At 40.2% G+C, this 18,649-nt stretch overlaps 1 protein-coding gene across 1 annotated transcript in view; it reads left to right on the top strand.

The window, feature by feature from the left end:
* The window catches only part of LOC131252806 (zinc finger CCCH domain-containing protein 19), a 44,412-nt gene extending 26,056 nt beyond the window's left edge, over nt 1-18,356 (top strand). Inside the window, exons 4-10 of the mRNA XM_058253531.1 lie at nt 9,083-9,965; nt 10,063-10,190; nt 11,999-12,058; nt 12,152-12,202; nt 12,393-12,463; nt 15,134-15,288; nt 15,393-18,356. Coding sequence (XP_058109514.1) covers nt 9,083-9,965; nt 10,063-10,190; nt 11,999-12,058; nt 12,152-12,202; nt 12,393-12,463; nt 15,134-15,288; nt 15,393-18,100 — 4,056 coding nt within the window. The 3' untranslated portion in view covers nt 18,101-18,356. The remainder of the gene's footprint in view (nt 1-9,082; nt 9,966-10,062; nt 10,191-11,998; nt 12,059-12,151; nt 12,203-12,392; nt 12,464-15,133; nt 15,289-15,392) is intronic.
* Nucleotides 18,357-18,649: the final 293 nt, after the last annotated feature.

An 18,649-nucleotide genomic window follows, 5' to 3' on the forward strand; every position in this document is an offset into this window, starting at 1 on the left:
GTCTGCACGTGTATGGGCCCCACGAAACTGGAAACGGCCAGCTAGGGGTTGGTCGGCCAGGGGAGGCCCACCCTCACGCCAAGTTTCATGTTGATCCGCGGTCCGGTGTGTGCGTGGTATTCCATCGAAGTTTCGCCCCCCCCCCGGTGGGCTAAAATATGAAAATCTGCTGTAAAAGAGAATTTTGGTGCAAAGAAAAGATAAATTTGAAGATAGGAAGGCTGTGGGAGATGATGGATGTGGGGTGTAGGAGGTGGGGACGATTTGGAATGGTTGTGGCTTCGCACCACAGTAGTTAGCCCTTCGAGGAAGGGAGGGTTTCGCACCCAATTAACTTCTTCAATTCCGAGGAATAGAGAAGAAAAAATGCAGAATTTTTATTCATAAACTTCAATGAAAAAAACCTACATGGTGTTACCTATTTATAAGAAAACCCTATACCCCAAAAGGCCCGCTATGTGCGCACACTATTACTTAGAGACGAAGTAACAAAAATAACAACTAATCAACGCAATCAAAACCGTTCGTGATGTTTCTAATAACGATAATAACCAAAACTTAAAATCCTAGATCATCTAGGGTAGTGGGCCACGATCATGAGATCCAATGGTGGAATCCCTATGATGATTGGGTCCACTCCAATGCTCCATAACACGACCCCCTAACTAAGAGGTCCTCCATAGATGTCGTCGTCGATCGAGATCGATAGTGGGACCTTTCTCCTCCTTAAGTACATGCGTAGGGTGGGGAGCGTGCGCGTGCGCATGATGTCTCCATCAACTCTCCCTGGTTGCAAAGATTTTGCCACTGGGGAAACAAAACTCCTGAACCGCTCCAAGATGTCAGGATCAAGTCTCTAAGCTTCTCCTCAGTGAGCCACGCACTGTCTGAAGTTGGGCGTGACTTCCACTTGACCAGGAACTTTTGAAATCTCCCGTCCGACTTCGATACTATTTGATGGTCCAGAATATCCTCTTATCTCTTCTCTGGGTGTGGGAAGGGTAAGTATGGGAGGTAGAGGCTGTGAAGATGGGTCAAGAAGAGGCCATGAATCAAGGGAAATGTTTGGGGAATCAAGATGGTTCGGTGTAAGGCTGGACAATGTATCAGCAGTCCCCTGAAATGTAACTAGATCCTCCACATTGAATGTGGAACTAATTCCCATGGAAGGTAGAAAATCTACCACATACGCATTGAGACTATTTTATTTTATAATTTTGAATGGTGCAGTGCTACGCTCGTGTAATTTACGAACGGTTCCCTAAGGGTACCGCTTTGGCCTGATGCGGATCATCATAAAGTCCCCTACATTGAATTCCTTGAATCTTTTATGTTGGTCTGCAGAAATTTTGTAATGTTCATTACTAGTATTGATCTTTCGCCTGATTTCTTGATGCAATGAATGAATGTGATGTGCAAAGGACTCTGCAGATTCTGATGACCTACGGGACAGGGACATGGGGATAAGATCAATAGGCTTCTTGAGGACAACATCACACCAAAGTGTGGCTTTATATGATCCAAATTGAATAGGAACAAGACAACGGTGCGAGACTGGACTGAAAGTTTCATCAACCCAAGACACCCTATAAGGTTTAGGATGGGCTTCAAGCTTTAAGCCCAAACGGCTTACAGTACCAGTTGATGCCACGTTGGTATAACCAGTGTTCGAATTATCTCCGATATTATCGAAATATCTCCGATATTATCTTTATCTCCAGCTCAGCGATACCGATAACACTGATAGCGATACCGATAAAGCTGGTAGTATAAAAAATTCCCGGTATTAGCAATGTATTACTAAGTATCACCCATGTATCAATATCGCTATTGTAATTGCCAATATTTTCAACTATGTAAATTCTAGGTGTCGCTTGTATTACCAATGCATCAATATCGCCAATGTATTACCAATATTTTTGACTATATAAATTATAGGTAATGCTTATATCATAAGTGTATCGACGATATTTTAATAATATCGCCAACGAATTGATATCATTAAATTTTGTTTATTAGAAAAAAAATTGAATTTTTTTTCCATGGGCACATGGTTGTATTTAGTGTTCAATTTATCATTGATAATATTGATAATATCTCGATATTGTTGATATCGTAACATGCGTGATATTGAGATCTTTCGTTTCCTTTCCAATGTTGATGATTTCTTGGTGAAATATCATGTGTTGATATTTTGCAATATTGATGGATGTTTGGATGGGAGGTTAGATGGTTAAATAGGCTGAATGGGATGGTTGGACTGATTTCTTACAACAACACATGCTTTTAAGGTCCCATTATGCAAATATGTGCATTTTAACATCTTTTGAAGTTTTGCTAAAAATTCTACCCTTTTTCTCATGTTTTTCCCGCATTTCCGGTTATCAGCGATATTATCGGTGATATTGATATTGTTTCCATATCCCTGGCCAGCGAAACTTGTAGCGATACCGATACTTCGAACACTGGGTACAACTACTACTATCCACATTATCTTGCAGATCTTATCACCATATTTTGCGTGAGTATAGAGGGTTGTGTTGCGGCACCAATCGTCGGTATTCTTTGCTTGTGTAAAGGCGCGACGCACAACTGCAAGGGTCGCAGACTCTCGCGCTCCCTCTTCCTCATCACTAGGGGTTTCTGCTGGTTCATATTCTTCCTCATCATCGTCACTTTCTGGGTGCACTACTTCTACTTACCCATCAATAAGGAACACCTTGGTACCCTCTCTCGTGCCTCACTGGTGGGCAAAGTGACTAAACCCCTGACATCTAAAACACCTAGTTGTATCACTTTTGCGTGAGCTAGACCTGACAACTCCTTTACCCTTATCATCCTTAGGCCCAGATTGAACACTACTGGAAGGCTTGTATTGATATCCAGTGCTAGGCTTAGCCTCAGAAGGGTTGGCCTTAGCTCCAGAATCGCGAGGCTCAAACCGCCTTTACATAGGTGTTTTGAGGTATTGCTCGACCTCCAACACTACTTGATACATCTGTTCAAGAGTGTCTATGTCCTTGGCGAGCAACTCTCTCCTAATGTTAGAACGGAAGCCCGTCTTAAATCGAGCAAGAGTATGGGATCCTCATCAACTTTACACCGGGTCAAATACTCTTCGAACTTCTCAATGTATTCAGCCACACTTATGAAACCTTGTCGAAGAGGCTGCCATTCTTCAACCAACCTCAAGTGATAGGAGAAAGGGAGGTACTTTTCCTTAAGAGTTTATTTCATTTCTCCCCAGTGGACTATTGGGGGCTCCCTCGACCTTTCTTTCTTTCGCTCCACGGTAGCCCAAAACCTCTGTGCTTGGCGCACAAGCTTCATCTTGGCAAATCGGACTTGACGAGCATCCGACATGTTGTACGACTCCGCCAACCAATCTAGAAAAGCTTTAGGGTCCAAGTGACCATTAGACATAGGGGCCTCTACTCTAACTCTTTAGAGGAGTCGCACATCTGGGTCATAGTGATCATGATGCCCCTCGTGGGGTGGGTGCACGAGTGCGCGCCCATAACCAATTCCTTGGCCACCTCCATTCCTTTGTCTATCCTCCTGACCACCTGCCTGAGATTGGGCATCTTCCCCAATGGTGGGGTTTTCCCCGGGCGGAGGTCTCTAGTTGGGTAACACGCACATTAAGCTGTTCAAAGCGTTGGTCAATACGTTGTTTCAAGCGTCTACCCAAAGACTTAAACTGCCGAGTTATATTGTTCATGGACTCTTGCAATTGCTTTATGTTTAGTGTAGGGTGCAAGCTAAAACCACGACCAGTACGTGTGGGTATACAACTACTCAACTCAAAGACCCTATAATACAACTATATGCGTCTAAATCAAGGTGTGCCAAAACGGTTACGTATCGGCCGTCACGGCCGATATGTAACGGTAACGGTGGGAACCGTTACGCGTTTCGGGGTCGTATCGGCCGTTACCCGATTTTGTACCCGTATCGGCCGATACGGGCCCGTTACGGGGTGTGACGGCCGTAATGGTAAGTTTTTTTTTTTCTTCTCATTTTAAGCTCTGTTTTTGCTGTTTTTTTGAAACCTCTTGCTTCCAAACTGTTTCTCACTCCTTCTACTACTAATTTCGACCAACCTTGGCTAGGTATTTGAGATAAAAACACATTATATTACAGATTTTTTTGAATCAAAGCTCGGTGGGCCGTTTTTCAGAAATTCGTCAAAAATAGGTATTTATACTTTTTTTAATATGTTTTGCTGTTTTAATAATGTCATCTGATGTGTTAATCATAGTAGAACATGTTAATGTGCATTTTACAGATTTGGGGTGCCATTTAATAATTTTTTTATATTTTTTTCTATTTATGCATGCATTTTGGCCCCTTTTTTTAAAATTTGAAAAATCAATTTTTAATGGTTGTTTTGCTGTTTTAATCATGCCATTTGATCTATTAATCATAGTAGAACATGTTAATGTGCATTTTACAGATTTGGGGTGCCATTTTATATTTTTTTTAATATTTTTTTCTATTTACGCATTTATTTCAGCCCTTTTTTTTGAAAATTCGAAAAATCATTTTTTAATGATTCTTTTGCTGTTTTAATGATGCCATATGATGTGTTAATCATAATAGAACATGTTAATGTGCATTTTACATATTTGGGGTGCCATTTTATTTTTTTTTTATATTTTTTTTTCTATTTACGCGTTTATTTCGGCTCTTTTTTTGAAAATTCGAAAAATCATTTTTTAATGATTCTTTTGCTGTTTTAATGATGCCATATGATGTGTTAATCATAGTAGAACATGTTAATGTGCATTTTACATATTTGGGGTGCCATTTTATATATTTTTATATATTTTTTTCTATTTACGCATGAATTTTGGCCCTCAAAAAAATTGCAAACACCTAAATGTAAGATATTTTCATATTACATTCATTCTAATATATCTATCATTGATAGTAGTTAGTTAGAAAATTAAATATATGAATTTTGTAGTCAAATTCAGGTTATCTGGTTCATAAATTCATCAGACTGTCCGATACAACTTCTCACCAAAGAGTGGACCATTACACCACCATAAACATGTTCCAATTTATAAATGAATGCATATTTGGAATGCTTAGAATATTCTGGATTTAATCCATATTTTTTCATTTTTTTTGGCAAAAAAAAAAAATTTGCGCCGTTACGGGCCGTTACGCCCTCGTATCACCGTTACGCCCCCGTATCCGTATCGGTTTTGGAGGTCACCGTTACGCCAACTGATACCGATACGGGACACCTTGGTCTAAATGGGACTAAATGATCCTATAGGACTATATGAGGGAAACTACACAACGCTACTAAAATTCCAGCAACGTAACTGCCCAAATAGTTTGTTATCAGAAAATTCAGCCATGAAAATTGGGGATTTTCTGACAACAGAAAATTCAGCAGTCCATGTTGTGAATGATGGGTCCTAAACAGCCCTATATGATGAGACTTGATGCAAAATAGACGTGAATAGACTAAACCCTAAACATGTAATGCATTCCCCTATGAAAACCCTAAGCTTTGATACCAAATTTGATGCATGACATGACATTAAATATGACATGCAAGATTTCAAGCGTTAGATCATACCAATTTTAAACAATCACAAAATTCCACGTCCCACATATGATCAAACATTCAACAAGGGAAATCTATGCGGGCCCAAGCCTACACACTTTTAGGGCTGGAAAATAAAATTATTAACCAAACAATGCCCAAAGGAGTGTAAGATTCATCCACTCTTGCAAAGGATTGTTCCCTAATTCAAGAGATTCACCATGTTTCAATTCGGGGAAAGTCTAGGGTTTGTAAAAGTTGGAAAACTTGGAATTTGGGATTATCTAAGGTTAGGGATTTAAGGCGAGAGATGAGTGAAATAGGGGAGAGAGAATAACCTGAGACAGTCCACATGTGTGGACAGCAGCCCAGTCCAGACGCACGTGCGTGGGTTCCTGTCCGCACGTGTATGGGGCCCACGAAACTGGAAACGGCCAATTAGGGGTTGGTCGGCCAGGGGAGGTCCATCCTCATGCCAAGTTTTACGTCGATCTGCGGTCCTGCATATGCGTGGTGCTCTGCCGAAGTTTCGACCCCCTGGTGGGCCAGAATATGAAAATTTGCTGTAAAAGAGAATTTCGGTGCAAAGAAAAGATAAATCTGAAGATGGGAAGGCTGTGGGAGATGATGAATGTGGGGTGTAGGAGGTAGGGATGATTTGGGATGGTTGTGGCCAATGTTGTCAAATCACATTTGCGATTGCATGCGATCAACATAAACTCGTCTAATTAGTACACATGATTGGATTGGGTTATTTTACTTATTTAATTATAGTTTGAGTGTTTCATTAAGTGATATATTTAATTACTTATATTATATTATATAAATTTTAACAAAACAATCAACAAGCTACATTAAAAGATAACTAATTATTATAAACTTCGAACAAAGAAATTTTAATGATAAATGGATAACTTGAAACAACTTACAAGTTATAACTTACAACTTAATTTACAAAAAGTAAGCACAACTTATAAAATACAAAAAATAAACATAGTTGAAATAATTGTAGAGAGATTACAGTAAGAAAGAGAGAGGTGTAAGAGAGAAAGAGTAAGAGATTTAGAGCTTTGGAGTAAAGAATAGTGAAAATGGCGGGGATATGAGTGTGCCTAATTATAGGCAAAAGTTCTCCAATTTGAAAAAATAAAAAATAAAAAATAAAAATAAAAATCTTCCGCTCTTGGCTATTGGGAAATATGCAATCGCATATGCAGTATGCAATCACATACTCGCTTATGTGATCGCATATAAAAGTATGCCATGGCATACTTGGCAGGATCGCATATGCCATCATGGCATATGCGATTTGATCAACAGTATGCGCATATGCGATCGCATTTGATAACAATGGTTGTGGCTTCGTACCACGGTAGTTAGCTCTTTGAGGAAGGGAGGGTTTCGCATCTAATTAGCTTCTTTAACTCCGAGGAATAGAGAAGAAAAAATGCAGAATTTTATTCATAAAATTCAATGAAAAAAAAACCTACATGGGGTTGCCTATTTATAAGAAACCCCTAAACTCCAAAAGCCGCGCCATGTGCGCAGACTATTACCTAGAGACGAAGTAACAAAAATAACAACTAATCAACGCAATCAAAACCGTTCATGATGTTTCTAATAACGATAATAACCAAAACTCAAAACCCTAGATCATCTAGGTTAGTGGGCCACGATTATGAGATCCAATGGTGGAATCTCTATGATGATCGAGTCTACTCCAATGCTCCAAAGCATGGCCCCCTAACTAAGACGTCCTCCATAGATGTTGTCGTCGATCTAGATTGATAGTGGGACGTTTTTCCTCTTTGAATACGTGCGTAGGGTGGGGGGCGTGCGCGTGCGCATGATGTCCCCATCAGTATTGACGTTATTATTGATATTATCGTCAATACCAAGAGTATGCAGCTAAATACTGGGAAAATCGATTAAAAAATTCAAAAAAAATCAAACAAAACTCTTTTGTGAATTATGTTCCTAAGGTGATTTTGATCAGTCTTCTTGAATCAAATCTCAGATTAGGGGAAGAAATCACGACTTGAGAGCAAAAATGGGCTAGGACTAGATTGTGAGAAACAATTGATAAGAATTCTATTTTTTGAGACATTGGCGTGGTTTGCAATAGAAACCCATGTTTATATAGGATTATCATGCATTGACATGGATTTGAAGTGGAAAAATCAACATTTGAGTGGTTGAAAATGGAGGCAATAGGGGGGAACCTTAATTTCCTCTATTTTTACCTGTCAAAATAATAAATGAATTGTGGAAATTTGATATGTTGATGAGTGGTGGTCATATACTATTGCCCACAAGTTTCTTATTTTCAAAGAAAATTATTATTGCTTATTTAAAGATATAAATTAGAAAGAATTATATTTAATTTGAAAAGATATGTTGTTGAATGATGAATAATGTGGAAGTTCTATATATTTACGAGTGTTGGCCGATCCAACGGTTGGCTAGACTTTTTCCAAAAAAAAAGTATTTTTTAATTATTCCGAACTAAGAAAAGCGACAAAAATCTGTTTATTTTGAAAAAAATAATAATTACGTTGTTTTATTAATTATTTCTTGTATGGATGAATGCATTGATAGATGTGTCATGCATGTCTGGGTGTATGTAATGTTTGTATGGATGGAGGATGGATGCATGCGTGTATGTATGTATGTACACACGTTTGGATGGATGGATTGTGTATGTATGGATGGATATATTGATTGTATGTCTATATGCATGTATGCATGGATGAATTTATAAGTGGATTTATGTATGTGTGCATGTATGGATTGATTGATGGAGATGATGACTTCGAGCTGCCTCATAACTCTAATTCTGTGGTTTTGAGGCAAGAGGTGTGCGCGTGTGCACGTGCGTGTGATTTGAATGATATAAACTCGTTTTGGATATAATTGCACTGCTTTTGTACGGCAATGTATGGTTTAGGTCCCTATAAAAAGGAAACCTATTATGTATGGTTGTTTGTTATTTTATTTTTATTTTTTATAAATATTTTGAGTCGTGTGTAAACATGTGTCTTTTAACATCTCCTGAAGTTCCACTGAAAAATTCCACCATTTTCATGATTTTTCCCTCAGTGTTATTTTCCTTGATATCTGTGATATTATCAATGATATCGATATATGTTTCTATACCCGAAGTGATTGGTACATGTAACAATACAGAAGCTCTGAAAATTGCTTTCAGCTCATTCCTGCCTGATATTTCCTTTTCCTTTCATCTATAAGCCAACTCTTTACCTGGTTTAGATTCCACCTTTGGTGTTTGGCCTGGTTCTTTCATTTGTGTTTATCATGATTATTTTGTCCCTTCCACTGGTGTAAACAATGCGCATATTTTCACTGCAGAAGGTTAAAACAGTTTATTTACAGCACAAATCCAAGGAGTTTGTTGTGGCATTAGATCAGAAAAGAATGGCATCTGTTTCATGTTTTCAGATCCGTTTTATGCTTACTATTTTTTTGCTTATATTTTTGTGGATTTGGATATTTGTGCAGGCTAAGTTAGATTTGCATGATGAAAATAGCTGGGAGTATTCGTTTAAGTGTTATTGGTTGGATTTGAAAGGGAAGCTATCCCTTACTTTAGGAGAGCTTACTGGAGCTAAAAATCCATGGAAGGAATCGGGTGTTTCGTCTCATAATGAGAAATCTTGTGGCAAATTACATGATGTCATTGATGGTCATGACTCTAGTTCAGACAGTTCTTCGGGGCGTATCGATGCAAATAAATCTACCAAAAGAAAGATGAAGAAGCGGTCAAGGTTGTTTTCCAATGAAAAGGGTACTGGAAAAGGGGCATTTAGTTGTGAAGGAACATCTGTGCAAGATGACGACGAGTGGGCTTCGAAAGAGCTCTTGGAGCTTGTTGCACGCATGAGGGACGGAAATATAGCCGTATTATCTCAAATTGACGTTCTGCTTCTCTTGCTAGAATATATAAAACGAAACAACCTTCGTGACCCATGCAAAAGAAGTCAAGTAATTTGTGATTCGATGCTTAAGAGTCTGTTTGGGAAAGCACGTGTGGGGCATGCCGAAATGCTAAAGCTTCTTGATTCACACTTTCTTATGAAAGAAAATACTGATGCCGCTCAAATAGAGGCTGACCGCAACCGTGATGCCAGGATTAAAATGAATTCTGTTAAGAAACGAAAAACACATAAAAGAATTGGGGAGAGAAGGCCTCAAACTAATCTTGATGCATATGCATCAATTGATGTTCACAACATTAATTTAATTTACCTGCAACGTAGCTTGGTGGAGGATTTGATTGATGATATGGATACGTTCCATGACAAAGTGGTCGGCTCTTTTGTGAGAATAAGGATTTTGGGAATGGATCAAAGACAAGATATGCATCGGCTTGTTCGAGTTGTTGGCAAGTCGTTTACTTCAGCAAATTTATTTTCTTTTACCATTATTTATTGTGCTGAAAGGTGCGCAAAATAACAAATGGCAATTGATTTTGCATAAAGGTACTGGCAGAGCAGAAGAGACATATAACACTGGGAAGAAGACAACAGATGCTATGCTTGAGATATTAAATTTGAACGAGACAGAGGTTATATCTATTGATACAATTTCAGATCAGGACTTCTCTGAGGTGATTAAACATTAATGTTCACATACATTTTCTTTTTAATTTTTAGTTTTTTTCAATCATTTCCATTTTTTTGCTTATCTATATTCGGTAAGTTTCTGCTTGCTGTTTTATTGCATTGTCTGGGATTGGTTTGCTTGATAGATGTTCAAATGACTGCAAATGTTCTATATCCTATAGGTTGTTCAACTCCCATGCAGATCCTCCCCTCCGATGCATATGCTTCTCGAAATGAGGTCATTGGATAGATAATGGTGTAAATAACATCTTATTTTTCTCCATACTAGGTGCAAATTCTTAGTGGCGATTTATTAAGAAAAAATTAAAAGGATGAAAATGTACAGTCAAGAACCATTTTTCCTGAATTGTAAGAAGAATTCATGTCTGGCCCTTTCCCAATGATGAGATTTTACCTGAAAATCTTATTCATATTGTGATCTACTAAATAATTGACAAGCTTCCAATTGGGTTTGGGCTCTCAGTCACCTACCTGATGAACAGTATTTTATGTGTTACATTCTGGGGTAAGTGACTTATATAATGAATGATGAAAGATCCCCAGCCCATTAGTTTGGATTACCAATCAAGCTCTGCTGAACTTGTTCTTGGAAAATATGTCCAGTACAGGCTTCCAGCTTGCGAGTTGTGACATGCCATCAAACGAAGTTAGCAAACCCTAACGAATGACAAACAACCTTCATTTCTCATCAAATCATCCACTTGGTTTCTGAATAAGCATACAAGCGATGAAGTGAATTATATAATGAATGATGAAAGATTCCCAGCCCATTGGTTTGGATTACCAATCAAGCTCTGCTGAACTCGTTCTTGGAAAATCTGTCCAGTACAGGCTTCCAGCTTGAGAGTTGTGACATGCTATCAAACGAAGTTAGCAAACCCTAACAAATGACAAACAACCTTCATTTCTCATCAAATCATCCGCCTGGTTTCTGAATAAGCATACAAGCGAAGAATGGTGTCTTAATCCTTCCACGACATGTATGCATGTCCTTTACCAAAACAAAATTGCATACTCCTTTTAAAGGCCTCATCTTATCCAGAAATGTAGTTGCCAAAGGAGGCAGCTCATTGAGGCTCGGTAAGATCCAACAATTTATTAACTCGTGAAAAGGCACGAGTGCCCCTAATCTACCCCTATCTCGGATAAAATTTCATGTTTGGTGTATGAAGGCGTAACTAATAATTTAGTGTTGCATCTGCATAATTACTGCTTTTTAGCTCATATAACAAAGTTGCAGAAAAGGAGTTGGGCCGTGTGAGGTGAAAAAGGTGATTGGAGATAGTGCCATGAGTTAAAAGTTACCAAAAGGCATGGATATCACATGAAAAATCAATTTTCTCATCTCTACTCGTCCATACTCCGTAGCGACATCTCCCATGATAGTAATGATGACTTTCAAGCGTGGTCTGAGAACTTGTCTAGGAGGCTGAATGAAGAGAGTGACTAATGTGCTGGGTTGATGAGGCTATGGCAGGAGGCAATCTAAACCTTTAGTTTCTCGTCCGGTAAAAGGGTAAACCTTAAGAGGAAGCAATGTGGATCGATGCAACAAAAATATGGAAATTAAGGACAAATGGTGGAGGTGTATATATATATATTCTAACTTGTTGTCGAAGTCTTCTTGATTGGGCAGGGTTAATGTCATTCAGAGTGGAGTGGTGGACCTTAACCCACTTGTGAGGAGTGCCAAATGTTAAAATGTGTCAATGCATATGTGTTCCTTTTCATCTATCTATGTCAATTCTATTGTTTGTTTACTTGTTGTGACTAGTAAGTGTTTTGTTTTCAGGAAGAATGCAATCATTTTTGTCAAAGCATAAAGAGTGGACTTATTAGCCGACTGACAGTGGTAATGCTATATCTTTGTTCTACTATTGTTTTTGGCATATCATGCTCTTGTTTTTGTTGTCTTAAAAGGATTTTGTGGCTACTACTTTTGAAGGGAGAGGTCCTTGAGAAAGCGATGGATCTCCAAGCAGTGAGAGTCAATAATGTGAGCTTCTTATACATCAATTTTTTATATTCAATTCTTCAGAATTATTATCTTTTGATATTTATTTCTTTAGAAGGGTTTCAGCTATTTTCTGTTCAAGTGTTGGTCTTGTTCCATTTATGTTTTCCCAGGACCTGACTTCCAAACATTCTTATTAGTTTTGACTCATGATAATTGTGCTGCTTCCTAGTGGTTGGAAACGGAGCTGTTGCAACTGAGTCGTATTCGTGACCGAGCAAATGAAAAAGGCCGTAGAAAGGAATATCCTTCAAGTCAGTGGTTCAATAATCTTACATGATTAAGTGCTAGTTGTATGATAATACTTGGACTATATTATGTGCTCTTTAATCAATCTTGTCATGATGGCTTGACAGATGACAATAGAAGATTAGTTGGGTACCATGTAATTGTTTTTTATCTGTTGGCTTAAGTGTTCTAAGGGCTTAATACTATACTCCTGGGAGAATGTGAGTTGGCGTCTTCCCAAGGATTTAAACTTCCTCATGTTTCCTTTGTACATGTGGTCATGGGTTGTTGCTACTCCACCTTGTCATCTAAATCCAGGTTGTGCTTCTCCTCTTATACATGGCACATAAGTTGTGATCAATTTCCAGACAATGTTCAAAGCGAGGTTCACACCCTCCTGCTTTGGCTGCTGATATACACACTAATTGGCATAAGCTACATGCTCCCCCCTCGTGGGCCCCACTTCACATGGGTTCTGCTTCACACGAGCCACCTGCTTTGCACAGGTGGGGCCCGCTTCACATGGGCCGCCCACCCCGAGTGTGCCCCTGCATCCCACAGGCCACCCCACTCGAGCCCGGTGTGAAAATGCCCCTGCATTACTTAAGCTACAAATTTTTTTTCACTCAAATATTACAATCAATTAATGTTTTCAATGATTTGTTACTTTTTTTTTCCATCTTCACTAAAAATTAGTCAGTGTTATCAACAATTTTTGTGAAATAAATTTTAAATCAGTTCCATTGCTTTTTCTTTATCTTTATACTCATTTTTTCACTATTTTCCTATTATAAGTCATGTTTGTTTGCACCAAATATCATGAAATTTACCAAATTAGAAATTTCATGATATTTGGTGTAACCAAATGCATCCTTGCTGAAAGATCTAGCAGTAGGGTGTAGCTTATGCTAAACACTATGTAGCTTTCGCCTCACGCGAACGCTACGCTCCATGCTATTTGGTATTTATGACACAGGTCATCACGGCCACACTGCCCTTGGTTGCTAGCATTGTTGTAACAAGCACTATTAACTTACTGTGCTTAATCGTCTGTTCAGTCATGTATCCTTACCAATATAGTTCTTCTGTTTGTTCTTCCGTTCTATCTCCCATGTTGTTAGTGCTTCCATTCGGTCTGTAGCTGCGTTTCTTTTCCCTTACCTGATGTTTTTCCTGTTCCTAGTCTACAAAAGAAGTCACTTTTAGTTCCCGAAATTCAAATTAATATAGTTGTTTCTTTATCTTCACTTCTTGGCATGGTATTGTAAAGAACTTCACTAGGGGAGAACACTCATTGAATATTCAACATGTGAATGTTTGCCTCTTAGCTTCATCATATGTTTAGGTTCTCAGTGATTTGTCGATGTCTATTAATGCATCTCTATGGCATCATCAGTTATTGACACTTATTAAATATTGTTAACCTTATTTTATCTCATCACTCTATTGTTGCTTCTTGTGATAAATGCTCATGTGGCAGTAGTTTGTCATTGTTGTCAGCATGGGAGCACAAAGGACTTCTATTTTCTATAACTAACAAAACACTTCTTTGCATTTAATTCATTTTGATGTTCCAGATGTGCACCCGTCTCTTATTTTTTGCTTCTTGGTCTTGATGTCAAAATTTTTAATTTTATTTATTTATTTAGAATTCCACTGACTACAAGTGGATTTTTTTTTTTTTTTTTTTTTAACACGCGCACACACACTCACGCTGCAGTGGGATTTCACCACCTATGAATACTCGAACCCTTGACTGGGTGTTGAAACTCCTGAAAGTCTACCACCGGAGCAAGGGTAAGGATTTACTTGACACCCTATCCAATTAACATTTCTGTACCCTTGCCAACTTTCTTTAGAGGCAGTGTGACAATTGTATCAAATTCCTAAATGAAAGAGGTGGTGAGTGTACTTGTGATTTTCATTAGTGCCCAAAAATGGTGTCAAAGAACAATTATCATGTCCACATGCACCAGCTCAAAGTACTGGTTTGGAATGGAAGCACTGCTGTGTTATTGTAGCTGGTATTCCATGCTCTTTTGAGAAGCACACCTATGTGCTTGTGGCAGGAAACTTTCTGTGCCGATGTTCGTGTGATAACTTGCTCTAGACACCCATGCATAATTATATTTCTCCTCCGCTTGTGACTGTTAAATAAGCAAATTACTCCAAACTTAATGCTTTTGACCAACCTTTTCTTTTGTGCACATTCTGCCTTTTAGTGTAAGAAGATTTCTGCTAAAGCTGTTACATTCATATTCTGTTGTTTGGATGCTGCATGGAACTCTTCACTTAAGAACTCAAGTTCCACAAAACAGGGCTAAAATAGAGAAAGATGTGTTTTTTCCTCTATTTTTCAGAAAAGCAAAGATGTCCCTATCCATGGATCTCTCTTTCTTGGAACTCAGCATCCAAGGAGCTTAAGTTGTAAGTTCCACGCATCCAAACACCCTAGGCATTATATTTGACTTCTCTGTCTACCAAGTTGTTGTCAGAGGTTCAGTAGTTGGAGGTCACATTGATGTTTCTCCATAACATGTTTGCTATTTTACTGCTTGACTCTACATCATCAATTTGATCAGCAAGCATGCAGGGCTGAGTATATTTTATCTTTTCCAACACTTGAGCTGGATATGGATAAAGTGTTAGTGAACGGTCTTGAGTAATCCTTAACCCTTTCTCCACGCTTAGAGACTCTCTTGATAAAATACAACTCTTGAGCACACCTGAGGAGCGTTCTCGTCGATTGGAGGAACTCCCTGAAGTACATGCCGACCCAAGTCTGGGTCCTAGTTTTGAATCTGACAAGGATCATGGAGATCAAGATAATAATGCACTAGGTACTTCCTCATATTGGATTTTAAATGCAATCGTTGTTTAGCATCTTTAATTCATTTTTGCCTTTTTACTGCACCTGCTGAATCAATCTTACATTTGGTTCCAGACCACAAGAGTCCAAGCGACACTGGGTTTATGCAGAAGGGAAAGGGCCTTGCCTCTCCAGGAAAAGGCGGTTCGGCTTCCAGTGATGGCTGGAATATGCCTACAAAAGGAAAAGGGGTAGCTGTATCTTCTACCATCAGTGAAACAGACAAAATTTGGCACTACCAGGACCCGTCTGGGAAAACCCAAGGGCCATTTTCTATGATGCAGTTTCGCAAGTGGAACAAGAACGGGTACTTTCCGTCTGACCTGAGAATATGGAAAACATCTGAGGGGCAAGAAGACTCTGTACTACTGACTGACGAACTGCATGCGAACTCCCAGATAGAGCCATTTCAGTGGGATCCTTTTCAGAGCTTTTCACAGGCTCAGAGTAGTGGCGTGGTGCCTGGGAGTGGAGAAGATAACCAAGGAGGAGGTTGGGGAGGGACCAGTTCGACTTCGACAGACAAACAGCAGAATGATGGGGGCTGGAAGTCAAACTGGGACAGTGCAAGTGGTCCTGCCAATGGCAGTGCTGATGGTTGGGCAACCAAGTCATCTGGTTGGGCTGCAGCAAAAACAGAAGAAAATCAGTCATCTGGTTGGGCTGCAGCGAAAACAGAAGAAAATCAGTCATCTGGTTGGGCTGCAGCGAAAACAGAAGCAGCTCAGTCATCTGGTTGGGCTGCAGAGAAAACAGAAGCAGCTCAGTCATCTGGTTGGGCTGCAGCCAAAACAGAAGCAGCTCAGCCATCTGGTTGGGCTGCAGAGAAAACAGAAGCAGCTCATTCTTCTGGTTGGGCTGCAGCAAAAACAGCAGCAGTCAATTCCAAGGGGGGATGGGCAGGAAGTTCCTCACAAGGCTGGGAGTCGAATGATTCTAATGCCGATCAAAGCTCGAGACCTACAACCTCATTTTCTGGGCTGGATGTTGAGCAGCCTGCTGAAGCTGATTTGGCTACAGGAAGCAATGCAGCACCTTTATGTGGTTTGGATGTCACTGCTCCAGTACCAGGAGGTAGCATGGATATTTTCCAAGGTGCATCAACTGATCGTTCTCCCAACCTCACTCCTGATGTGGATGGGGAAGCAATGGATGATGATGTATCAGCAGAGAAATTCCCAATTTCAGGTGTCCAAGGATTACCAACAAGAGAATCTCTTCAGTCCGACTCAGGGAACCAGGATCCTTTGCCAGCGTCAGTGAACAATCAGGCACATTCTTCAGATGGGTGGGCCACGATGCCAATAGAAGATCCAAATAACGGCTCACGAGGAACACTCAAAAATTCAGATAAAGGTTGGGGGTTGGCCAAAGGAAATGCCAACACGGCCTGGGGAAGAGCAACAGAAGAAAATACTAGCATGGGTTGGGGAACAGCTGCAGAGGGAGCATCAACACAAGGAAACGCCAACACAGGCTGGGGAACAGCAACACAAGGAGATACAAACTCGGGAACTGCAAAACGGGAAGCATCACCGAAAGAAAATGCAAACACTGGTTGGGGAACTGCCACACAGGAAACTTTAGCACAAGGAAATACAAAGACAGGGTGGGGAGCAGCAATGCAAGGAAATACAAACAAGGCTTCGGGAGCAGCAATGCAAGAAAATACTAACAAGGCTTCGGGAGCAGCAGCACAGGAAGCATCAATGGAAGGAAATACAAACACAGGCTGGGGAACAACAGCACAGGGAAATACAAATATGGGTTGCGGAGCAGCCGTACAGGAAACATCAACAGAAGGAAATGCAAATGCAGGCTGGGAAACATCAAAAGGAAATACAAAGACAGGGTGGGGAGCAGCAATGCAGGGAAATACAAACAAGGCTTCGGGAGCAGTCGCACAGGAAGCATCAATGGAAGGGAATACAAACAAAGGCTGGGGAACAGAAACACAGGGAAATACAAACACGGGTTGCGGAGCAGCCGTACAGGAAACATCACCAAAAGGAAATGGAAACACAGTCTGGGAAACATCAAAAGGAAATACAAACACAGGTTCGGGAGCTGCTGAATGGGAAACATCAACAGAAGAAGATGCAAACACTGGCTGGGAGACAACAAAGGGAAATACAAACACAGGTTCAGGAGCAGCAGCATGGGGAACACCAAAACAGGAAACTACAAACACAGGCTGGGGAACAGCAACTCAAGGAAATGCAAACACTGGTTCAGGAACAGCTGCAGAGACTTCAACACAAGGAAAGACAAATACAGACTGGGGAACACAAGGAAAGACGAACACGAGTTCGGGAACTGCTGCATGGGAAACATCGAGGCAAAGAAATACAAACACGGGTTCAGGAGCAGCTGCAATGGAAACATCGAAACAAGCGAATGCAAACACAAGCTGGGGATCAGCAGCACAAGGAAACATGAACACAGGTTGGGGAACAGCCGAGCGGGGGAATTCAAATGCAGGCTGGGGAACAGCCGGTCGGGGAGATGCAGACGTGGGTTGGAAATCATCTGCAGGAAATTCAGACACGTGGGGGAGTCCACAGAAAAACAGTGGAGAGAGGTTTTCTGGCAAGGAAGGGGGTCGGGGCTTTCAGGATGGTGAGGCTAGGCGTGGCGGGGAGAGGCCTTCATGGAATAGGCAGTCATCTGGACGGGAAGGAGGTTCTTCCGGAATGCCTCCTAGAGGGGGCCAGAGGGTGTGCAAATTCCATGAGAGTGGTCATTGCAAGAAGGGAGCCTCCTGTAACTTTCTCCATGCTTGATCGATGGTGAAGAAACAGTTTGGTTGTGTATAGGTGTCATTTTGTCCAGACTTATGGTCAGGCTCCTGTCGTGTAGCTCATGCAGGTAGCAGCAACATGTAATGCTCTTCCTATCCTTTTTCATGGTTTTTGTGTTTTGCTTGGATCCGTTTGGTTTATGTGACTAAAAGGACACGATGTGGAACATGGCTGTTAGTCTTTTTACTCTTAACAAAGAAGACCTTGGAAACTAACATGGCTGTGATTTATAGCCTCAGCCAATTTGTTTTTGGAATGCCGCGGATTTTATCACGATCTCCTAGGCAAATTTGGATGTTGCACGTGCCTTCCAAGCATGCAGTGTGGTTGTTATTCTTGCAATCTCTCCATTTTTTAAGTAGTCAAAGAGCCATTCAAAAGGAGATGAAAGCATCTCTCCATCCGGATTCTTTATGTGTACAATGATTTCTTGTTAGCAACATTTTCAGAAAATGGGTGGAAAAGATTGGTAGTTTTTTACAAGAAAAGTTTCATGGAAATAGGTTTTAATTTTATTTTTTCTGGTTTGAT

Source organism: Magnolia sinica, chromosome 1, assembly GCF_029962835.1.
Source record: "Magnolia sinica isolate HGM2019 chromosome 1, MsV1, whole genome shotgun sequence".
Lineage (NCBI taxonomy): Eukaryota > Viridiplantae > Streptophyta > Magnoliopsida > Magnoliales > Magnoliaceae > Magnolia > Magnolia sinica.